Source organism: Anopheles nili, chromosome 2 (assembly GCF_943737925.1).
Source record: "Anopheles nili chromosome 2, idAnoNiliSN_F5_01, whole genome shotgun sequence".
Lineage (NCBI taxonomy): Eukaryota > Metazoa > Arthropoda > Insecta > Diptera > Culicidae > Anopheles > Anopheles nili.
In genome coordinates, this window is record NC_071291.1 from 65,206,785 (window position 1) to 65,217,373 (window position 10,589).

Below are 10,589 nucleotides of genomic sequence, written 5' to 3' on the forward strand. Positions count from 1 at the left end.
AGGAGGATCACATATGGTGTAGGATTAACCTCAAAAAGTGTCTCCCCAAAAACGTTCAGGAAGATTTCACGATCGGTAAAGAACCGTCACCGTTAACGACACTCCGGGCACAACTGGCAGTCACCGACACCGGCCAAGAGCGGGTACCGTCTAGAATCAAAACAAACGCACGTACGCGAGGATCCTTGAGCGGGCCACATATATCGTAAGATTGCGATCGCAAACACACACACCATCGCGGACGGTTTCGTCCAATCGCATGGGGGATGAAACAACCCCACCGCTGTCTGGGATGATCTTTCGCAGCGATCCTCCCCGAGCGAAAGAAAAATCGGACAGCACCGTTCTGATGGCGTGTGCAAGGTTTCTTTTTTTGGTTTTTTTTGGGGGGGTTAGTCGTCACCTCCCGTTTCCTTGATTCGCCTACCAGTGCATATATTTTATGTTTATGCTCCGTCTGGGGCAGAAACGCTCACATGCTTCTCAACATTTCTCAACGCCGACAGAGTCAACCGTGTTGCAGCTGCCGTCTTTTTCTTACCCGTAGTTGGCAGCTTCCGAGCTCTAACGAGATGTTGGAAGGATTTTTTTTTACGTCGAAGAAGCCCAAGGGAAGGGCCCCCTTTATTTCACTTCCTTCTCCCTGTCGCTTTTTGTCTTTACCGCACTTCCGATTCTAATTTTACTGCACGCGACTTTCGCGCGAAACCGTTACAACGTCGAAATCATCGTCGAACTTCTTCGACGATCACGAGGTGGGTCATAATTATAGGTGCATCGATTTGTGGGCATAAAACTGATGATGGATTTGGATTTTTAAAATACGAAACTTTCTTATCTCGATCGGCAGTAAGATTTTAAGCTAATTTATCTGCCACATGGTGTCACATTTATTGCCCCCACTGTTAGAGGCTGTTCCTGAGTGGTCGACGTATTGCCCTCAATTAGCGCTTCTCGGGCATCGGAAGTGCTGCTGTTTCGGATGAATTAATTTTAAATCAATTAACTTAAACCGACATCAAGAGGGTTCCGCTCGGTAGTATCCAACGTCCAGATGTGCATCTGTTTCCTACTAATTGGCAGGCTTCCGAATTTGTTGCTGTCGTTGTCGTGTGAAGTGATATGCAGTATCTCCTCTTCCCGAGCGCATCTGGAAGGTGCATTCTAAGCAGTTCTATAGATGCTATAAATCAACTTCAATGAAACCGAAACCATTCGACAATAGACACTGGAAAATTCAACACAATCAATGCAAACGATCGACTCCACGGTTTTGCATGAAAATTAAATTAGCGAGCGCCTGGTGACCAATTTTCTTATCAACCCTGCTGTCCAGTGGACAAATTTATCCACCGGGTGTCGTGAAGTCAATGCGCCACACTCTCGTGGCAGCTTTTATGTAATCTCTTCCCACGAGCAGCCATTTAAATTTTCTTGATGTGTCGTCTGGCGTCTCATTCAAACGGGGGAACAATTTTCTAATCAACGGATTTAGCTGCAAGCACGCGTTTGCAATTTCAAGCTGCAATTGCGCAGCATAAAGGTCCCACGGTGGTGACCCATTCGCAATGTCATGTTAGCATACTTCTTTTCATATTTTCAGGACACGGTTCACTCTCAGAATAAATGAAACGCACGAGATTACGATGCCCAACATCTGCACCATCTTTTGCTCATGATTGGCACCCGACGCTAATGCACCGTACCGTCGAGTGATTTCATGCGAATGCGAAACTATTTCGTTCAGCTGTTATAAGACGAAGAACGACGTACCGGCCGGCAGCTGTGGATTTTCCTATTTTAGACATCAACACCGGCTAGCTTGTTTCCAGCGCGTGCAGTTGCGTGTCGTTTGTCACGGCATCATGTGCCAACGAATGGTTATGCAGCCGTTTCGTTCGCGTTAAGAATACTGAGAATCCTAGCAATAAGGACTTGGTTTCATTCAACACACAGTCCGCTGTTTCTGCGGTGAGCTCATTGCGATGTGATTTACCACACATGCGAATCGTGCGGAGATTAACGAACGCAGACTGTACTTTAATGGAATGCATCATGTGCAACGGAACTCATTCAAGTGCATCTTTCATTCACGCTTACTGAATGGCATAATTTGAAAGGGGTAGTTAATTTATGCATTCATTCAACTTAATTAGAAAAACAATAATGTACAATAGCTTTAAATTAATTTACTTGATCTCCAACAGCTGTGATACAGAAGTTATACACAAAACATACGAATGATTGGGTTTGTTAATTTACCACGTGGTGGTATGTTATGCGCTATGCATGGTGTTTAAAAATAGTTTTAATGCGTTTTCATTACCAGCAAAATTAATAAAAGTGTCAGTTCACGTAGGTGAAACTTTATTAAAGCATTTGCAATAACTCATGCTAGTAAAAATACGTTTAAAATAGAATAATGTTTGTTTTGCAAACAAAACATCAGCATTGGTTCATGAGATCAATATGCAATTTTGCATGCTTCCATTCATTACACTTTTATCATGGATTGTAAAAAATTAACATATACTGAAATAGCTGTATAATATTAGCATAATTTATGCTAATTAAATAATACTATTACTAAATACTAATTTAATAAACAATATTCCAACGTTTATGCATTTGACGTCAGATGAATTGAAATGATTTGTTATTCAGAAACATCTGACGTTTGTAATGTCATAGTGCGTTCATCTGTGCTATTGTGTTCGTCGGTAATTTTCTCAGTGCAAGATTTCGTAAGTTTTCAAGCAAAAAAGGAATTTAAAAGCAATTATCCACTCACGGTTTGATGTGTAAATTGTATTAAATATAACCAGAAGTCATAGGCAAAAGGAAAGTAAACTTTTTGCTTTCAATCGCGGTGTAATCGCGGAGTGAAGTAAAAGAAGAGTAAGTCTATGAGCATGAAATAAGAACACCTTGTCCGCCGAACGAGGAGTTTGCGTGTCGTGAAAAACATAAACCCGGCTCGGTGCAGCATATGCCAAGCATAATTTGCTGGTATTAAAAGTTGTGCGTTACATTTCGCTTCTAAGCACGACAACGGTCGTGTACGCAAAGTATCTGCAGAGCCAGCATACCGCGTTCAACCCAATAATCAGGCTCTAAACAACGTGTTAAACATCTCGGAATGGCTGCTGCACCTGTTATCATTCCATCCATCGCAAAACATACATCAACGGTAAGTGAGAGCAAAGTCTAATCACGAGATTCTAGGGCTTCCGTTGCTTCCGGGTGTGTTAGTTACTATAAAAAGCTACTTATCTCTCTATTTTTCGTGATTACTTTTTCACAAACGAGTGCTGTTTTGAAACTTGTTCTTATCATGTTTTTTTTGTTTTTCATTGCAGCTAATTTTTCTTCACGGTCTAGGCGATACCGGGTATGTGTTAGGCATAATCTAAACATAGCACGATAAAATCAACATGTTTTCATTTCCAAGTATTCCCAGCATCTTTATCATCGCTTTATCCTGCTTTATCCTTGTAAACATTAAGTTGAAAAAAAAACAGTTGAAACTACAATGGTGACAACTGGCGTGAAGGAAGGAAAAATCAATTTTTCAACGTTACATCCCTCCTATCCTCCAGTGATTTTTAGTCACCTGTTTTGCTGGCCGCGGCCCACATGCATGGAAAATGCATACAGTTTGTCTCCTTCCCTCCTTACGGTCATTCTGGTGCTTGGACATGTTTTCTGTCGTTCCCCTTGAACCAAGTGACCTTCAGAATATCGGTGATGGTGTGCGGCAGAACAGAGTCCTTGTTTAGGTGGCGCGCTTTCTAACAGGCTTCGTGGTGCTGTGTGTGGACACATTGATTTAATTATGTAATTTAGTTGTCACCCCAGCGAGTGCGACGTGTGGGAACCCCCATTTGGTAGTTTGGTTTGTTGTGGGCTTGTCCGTAAGACCGTTCACAGCGCATATTTTATCAGTCCTATGGGAATTTGTAATATAGCATTATTTGTTGATGGGTTTACCTTTAAAATTTAATTATCTCTTTATTTTTCTATTCAAATCAGCCATGGGTGGGCTAATTCGATGGGATCACTCCGGACGCCGGACATGAAGGTGATCTGCCCGACCGCACCGAACATGCCGGTCACGATGAATGGCGGTTTTCGGTTGAACTCATGGTTCGATCTGAAATCGATCTCGATCAGTGACCCCGAGGATGAAGAGGGTATCAAGCGGGCAACGCGAACGGTTCACGAGCTCATACAGAGTGAAATGAAAGCTGGCATTGCGTCGAACCGGATCATGCTCGGTGGCTTCTCTCAGGGTGGTGCGCTCGCTCTTTACGCGGGGTTGACATTTTCGGAACCACTGGCCGGTGTGATGGCACTCTCCTGTTGGTTACCGATGCACAAGAGCTTCCCGGGAGTGCGGAAGTGCCCGGATATCGTGCCGGTTTGTAACAATTCTTCTACCACAGCGTTACGATTACGACTGAAGCAAGTTCAATTGTATTGCAGATTCTTCAATGCCACGGTGACTGTGATCCTATCGTGTTCTATAAGTTTGGTCAATTATCGTCCAGCGTGCTGAAATCGTTCATGAAAAATTCGCACTTTCAGACATACCAAGGACTGGGACATAGCTCCTGTGATGCGGAACTGAGCGACATGAAGGTGAGAATAGAACGGAATGGAGAATGTTATGGAATGTTATTAATTTCTGGGTTTCTTTCCATGTGCACAGAAATTCATCGAGGATCACGTTCCTCGCCAGTGAACAACCAATGGTTGGCTCTTTACTTCGACCGGCAATTTAGCGAATCCTATCGCATGTTTGCTTACAATAAAATCGTCAAATCGTACGTAAAGGGAAACGATAGTAGCCAGCAGGATTGTAGTATCGATTCGTTTTAATAGTTTTTTTTAGTATTCTGTTATACATCTTTGTAATTTATTTCACCTCGAAGAACTTGCCGTCGGAAAGGTGATCACTTAGGTTATGCATTATATTATTGAAACGGAACGTGCGTCCGTCGTATAAGCAATCATAAATGCAGGTGAAAGGTTAAAGGGCCAAAAAGCAGATCAAATCTACCCTTCGGCAACGATCTGCAACATGAACCTGTAACTGAGTCAATGTTATGAACTATTTTCATGCAATAATCGAACCACATGGCTGGGTGGAAATTTAATCGTTTCCCCTAGGTCTCCAATAACTAGGTCCCCCGGTGGCCAAACGTAGCTCTTATCGTTCGAAGTGGTTAGATAGCTGTACGGTTTGATGAATTGCTAGCATATTGATTGCACTTCGTCGTCCTTCGTTAGATTAAATTTAGTGCACGATGAGAGAAACGGTGTAAATGAACCGAAAATACATGATGCAGGGCTCAAAGAAATGAAACGATAATATTAAAAGAGGCAACTTATGTAAGCAAAAGTATTCCACTCCAGTGAAAAATTAAACGCAATTAATGATACCTAGCAGAAAGGCGATAACAATGTGAGTGTATGTGAACTTGCTGAGCGAGGAAAGGTATACATTTTTATTTAGTCAAAAAAGCAGACTTTGAAGTGATGCCGGCTAGTATTATATACACTTATTATACCGTTTGAAGAATGTTGTTCTGTAAAGAAAACTTATGATCCGTTTCTTTCTCAAATTATTCTTTTTTATTATCAATGAATGTTTTTTTCTTATGATTCTTTCATGATTTTATTCTAAACTCACTTGCTTGATATCTATCAGTTCGTTTCAATTCCGTTAAATCCATCTATCTATCACTCTAACTGTAGCTACCGAATTTCGAGAAGTAAAATTGAAATCAATTAGTTGTAAACAACCAAATACAGCAGCCAACACGTTAGAATTGATAATCAAAACAACAATCTAGAATGCCAACCGTTACGAAGAAGCTAATAAGCGAGAAAAATTTTTAACTTTTCAGAGCTAAAACACTTATTTTCAATGTGTCAAAATCCGTCACTAGCACGTTAGGATAGTTTCTGTAGACGCGTTTGTTTATTGCTCCCTTTCCGCAAAGCTTACGGAACCTTTGTTCCGTGACGAATTTAGGCGTGGATTTTCCTAACTGCATCAACACGGTAACGTCCATGGCTTGTGAAGCCTTCGATTTTGCTAGCACATTTCAATGGGAGAATGTAACATTTTTAGGAACCGTTTTACTTATGAAACCAGCTTGAAATGGTTAAGAGAAGACTCTCGCGCATGGTCGAATGCTTTCGAGCACGCAACCGAATGCATCCAGTTCTATTTCCATAAAGGACATGTAGTAGAAGGCTTACAGTTTCGAATGCAAAAATAACCAGCAACCAGCAAAATCTACTTAACCACGTAAACATATTACGAAATGCTCACAGGATGCAATACGATTGGCAGACGTTTGCGAGAGAAAACAAACAAAACACACTCATACACAATTTACGGATGTAATAGACCGCATTCGCTAGAGACAAGTTAATTGGAAGATGATAACCATTTGAAATATTAATCAGCATAATGTATTTCTGGTCGTGAAAACACCACAAGAGATTTAACAATATATTTTAGGTTACAAAACCAATCTGATGCTAACGGAAGTGGAGTTATACAAATGTATTTCTTTTCAGCGAAGAACGCATGCAGACAAATCATCGAGCTGAATGTGGTTCCACTATTCGGATGGATGTAAAATGAGACATGGGCGCTGCTGTACATCTCTTTAGGCACTATCGTTTTATTTTAAATCTCTGCGAGGATTCCTCCTTGTCTATAGTATTTGACCTCGCTCAGTGTGCTATCCGGATCGTAGCAAATCGGTAACCCCTCGTTTGCGTACCTCGGATCATCACCTTAACGGTGCCCTTGGTGCATATCTTAAACAGCTTCTCCAGCCCCCTGGCCGTGACGTACCCGATGCCGGAAACATTTCCCTCCGACAGGCTGAAACCGCACTGTGTCACATATCCAAAGCATTCACGGGTGCACTGATTACGAATCGTGGCTGGTGTGGCCGGCAGCCACAGTTCGGACATCCTTTTGAGCTGCTCCTCGACCAGGGCGCGGTTATTTGCCTTTGGAATGCGCACCAGCGCCCCGGGTTTGGCCCGTTGGAGACGTTTTTTCTCCCGCACCCGTCGATTGCGGAGACGTTTAAGTGTCCGCAGGTGTTGCGCCCGCAAAGTGGCCCGTTCCGTGGCGTGTGGATCCTGCTGCAACGGTTCCATGTAGACCGGACCATGCTGCGCGTCGAGGCGGTTCTGCTTGTTCATCCGGAAATCGCTTCGGTTCGGCAGGCAAATGAGGGCATTATCGCCCGGATTGCCACGTGTTTTCAGTGTCAGCAGGACGGGCACAAGCGCATTGGGTGACAGGCCGATCGAGTGGATGTTGAATTTCCGATCGAGCGCCATCCTAAGCTTTGCGAGGGAATCTTGATCGCGCAGGACGTAAAAAGGGGATGCGTCGTTTCCCTCCTTTAGCGTGCTGTTCCACTCCCGCGTGAGCTGCGTCCAGGGGCACCGAAATGGTGACACGATTGAGAGTTTCGTGTAGTTCACGCGCTTGTTGCTCGGTCGGTTGAAGTACTTTTGTAAGGCTTCCGTTTGGACACGGGTCGCCTCCAGCTGTCCAGGAACTGTATCGGGAACCCCGTATCGATCGTAACCGGACTCGAGCGCCATCATGTTGAGCTGCTGTTGTCCGACTGCTTTCGCTCCCCACATCGTGAGAGATTGCCACACGGCAAGACCGTATCCTGCGGGAACGATCACCTCCCAACCGGACCCATACCCGAGCCGCTTGTAGTCGGCATCCTGGGAGCCGGGGTTTTGCAGCAAAATTACCGGAACCGGTTGCAGGAGCAGTTCCGATGCACACGGTTCCCCTGGGACAAACGCTTCGGCATTACGCAGCTGGTTTAGCTCGTGGGTTGACTTCATTTCTTCACCGATGCGTTTCCGGATAGTTTCATCCCACAGGGGGGATATACTGCGGATGGCACGCGGTTGCATCTCTCTCGGAAGGATTGACTCAGCGAAATTGTACCGCGCCGGTAGTTCGGGTAAGGCTTTAGTGCGCCTCGATGGTCGATTCAACCGAGGATCCTGCACAATCAATGCGATCACTTCGCCCGGGCTCAACTCACCGGGTGAGGTAAGATCCTTAATGTCCGTCCAGTAGGCCATTTGGTTGGTGAGCACTTTCTTACACTTTGGCGAACGATCGCTGTATTCGGTGAACCAGGTTTGGTTAGCTACATCGGTTTGCGTTGGCGGAACAAACAACCGGAAGGTTTTGTTCAGTGTTGCGTGGGAAAGCGGCCCGGTAAGCTGAAAGCGATTAAGGGTGTCTTTTAATTCGACTACCTCGACGGTGGACTCTGGCGATGAGTAGCGAGGGAAACGAATTTCAGCCGGGTTCCTCGTGATGTCCTTAATGGTGGAATTCGTTTTGCGGAGCGCATTTTGCAGTTGGAAGATTTTCACCAGCTGCTCGACAAGCTGACGATAGAACGTTGGATGCGCGAAGATCCAAACGGTGCGGTGATCTTCGTCTGCGGTGTCGTTCGGACGCCACAAGAACCGTACCTTGCCCAGGCATCCATACGGATAAGCACCGTCCTCGTACAACCAAACGTACCCGGCTCGCTGACCAGCAGAGTACGCCTTGGCACCCATGGTAAGCCCGATTCGGTCGCTACACATCCTCCGGAATCCCTCCTTCAGGGCGGTTTCATTCCCGCTCACTTCTACACATCCTTCGTAAGAAAGGTCATGCATCAGACAGTGTTTCGATGAGGCACGGTAGCTCGATCGGTAGCTTTTGTTGCATGGTGCTTGCGGAATCTTATAACCCCATCTGGACACCATGTGGAATCGTTTCGCGTGCCAAACGTGCGTCTCCAACCAAACGGAGGCGCGTTTGCGACGTTCGTACTCCTTTAGCAGGTTGTGCGGCTTTCGGCGAAACTTTCGAGAGGGTCGCTTTTTCTTCTCCGAAACGCCGCTTTTGCTGAACTGCGACAGGTGCACAGAACGAAACTTTCGCGGTAAACGCTTCGGATCGTAGGACATGGCCCGGCGACGCATATGCAGGGGCAACGATTGGTGCATTAACTTGCGCTGGTGAGTTGTGCTGGCCATGTTGCGGAGCATCTGGCAGACCTCCTCCTTCCTGCTTTCGGCAAAGTTGGCCGCATTGATTTCGTCCGGTAAACGCACATTCCCGCCAATGGCCGCATCGTATTGCAAGTTAAGCGAGGCCATTGCGGTTGTAAATCTAGTCAACTGTGGTATAGTTGCGGCTTATTGCATTAATGTAAATCTGAAAGCAAAAGTTCTCATTTAAGAGTTTGTCTATGGAATTAGGATCAAATGGACTTCGTGTATTCTATGTTGATTAAGTGTTGAATTTAAAAAATTGATTTTCATGCAATAAACTTTAAATATGTGTAAGATTTCTATAAATTGAACTCACGTTAATGAGCAATGTCGATTTGAACTACAACCAGTTAAAGCACGCTGTTTTGTCTGTGTTTCTCTTACTATTTGATGTAGTTTAAATAATTTCTTGAGCACGATATTACCGGGAGAGGTATTAAGGAGCTATTAAAACATATTTTAAGTCATTTAAATTTCATTACAACATAATATTCGAAATGGAATAACGTGTTAAGATCAAAACAATCCTGACAGTTATACGATGACCGGCTTTTGGGGCACGTTGCAGTTTGGATCACGACATGCGGCTACAACACAAAGTTCGATGCTTCATATCGTTACATCTTCTAGACTGAATTGTTTGCATTACCTTATATTTAAGTAATGATTAATTTATTTATACAATTTATTACTTTATTTTCAGAACTAATAACCACACTTATTTTTTTACAAAAGATTAGGCATGTATCATTGTACTAAATATAATAAATAATCAATACACCAACCATGTGACTGCTAGCACGTGTGAGACACGTGTTATTCAGGTTTTGAATTCAAATTTTCAACCTTCAAAGAGATGTTCTGCTTCGAAATAGTTTTCTAAAACTCGCTAAAAAGCTTGAAGCGAGTTATTATACATGAGAATATACGGGGATTAAATCGATTTGTTTTCCAATAAATGTAACGAAAACACTATTTTTACTATTATTGTAATTAATACTTACAACAAAGTATACACTAATTAAGAATAGTATGTGCTATAACTACAGTAGATTTGAAAAAGGATTGATTTTGGTTTTGAAACCAAAGATTTTGGAGCTTAATCAGCTATGTGCTATTTAATTGATAAACCACTCAGTACAAAACGCCCCTTTCTCATTTGGAACGCATGATAAAGAACCGAAGCCAGCACATTAACGATGACTAACATCCCCTGGTGTACTCGCGCTAAATAAGCCGCCGTACATATTAGCGTGCACTCTCGCGTTTGAAAACTAGTACATTGACCTATCCTACCAGCGAAGTGCAAGCAGATGAGTGCAGATTGTAGATTTCCACGACGAAGAGACCCTTTGTTGGACGGTACGATGAGATGCAACTAAAATAGTGCACGCCTGCGAATGTCCAACCGCATGGATGTTTTCTATCAGCAGCCAGCCGTCCATGCACCCGAGCAGGAAACG

The 10,589-nt window shown here is 43.7% G+C and overlaps 2 protein-coding genes across 2 annotated transcripts; one reads left to right on the forward strand and one right to left on the reverse strand.

The window, feature by feature from the left end:
* The first annotated feature begins 3,047 nt into the window (after window positions 1-3,047).
* Window positions 3,048-6,549, forward strand: LOC128720127 (acyl-protein thioesterase 1). The gene is made up of 5 exons (XM_053813773.1): window positions 3,048-3,190; window positions 3,360-3,391; window positions 4,033-4,420; window positions 4,486-4,641; window positions 4,712-6,549. Exons 1-5 carry the CDS (start codon window positions 3,140-3,142, stop codon window positions 4,742-4,744), a joined length of 660 nt encoding a protein of 219 aa, XP_053669748.1. The 5' UTR covers window positions 3,048-3,139; the 3' UTR covers window positions 4,745-6,549.
* A 204-nt stretch (window positions 6,550-6,753) lies between these two features.
* Window positions 6,754-9,231, reverse strand: LOC128728407 (ribonucleases P/MRP protein subunit POP1). Its single transcript, XM_053822034.1, has one exon. The coding sequence runs from the start codon at window positions 9,229-9,231 to the stop codon at window positions 6,754-6,756; it is 2,478 nt and encodes an 825-aa protein (XP_053678009.1).
* Between the last annotated feature and the right edge of the window lie 1,358 nt (window positions 9,232-10,589).

Excerpts from the sequence above, each read along its gene's own strand:
- LOC128728407 (XM_053822034.1), bottom strand. The coding sequence starts at position 9,231 with ATGGCCTCGCTTAACTTGCAATACGATGCGGCCATTGGCGGGAATGTG.
- LOC128720127 (XM_053813773.1), top strand. The coding sequence starts at position 3,140 with ATGGCTGCTGCACCTGTTATCATTCCATCCATCGCAAAACATACATCA. Across the intron at positions 3,392-4,032 it reads CACGGTCTAGGCGATACCGG|CCATGGGTGGGCTAATTCGA; the intron begins GTATGTGTTAGG and ends TATTCAAATCAG. Across the intron at positions 4,421-4,485 it reads AGTGCCCGGATATCGTGCCG|ATTCTTCAATGCCACGGTGA; the intron begins GTTTGTAACAAT and ends ATTGTATTGCAG.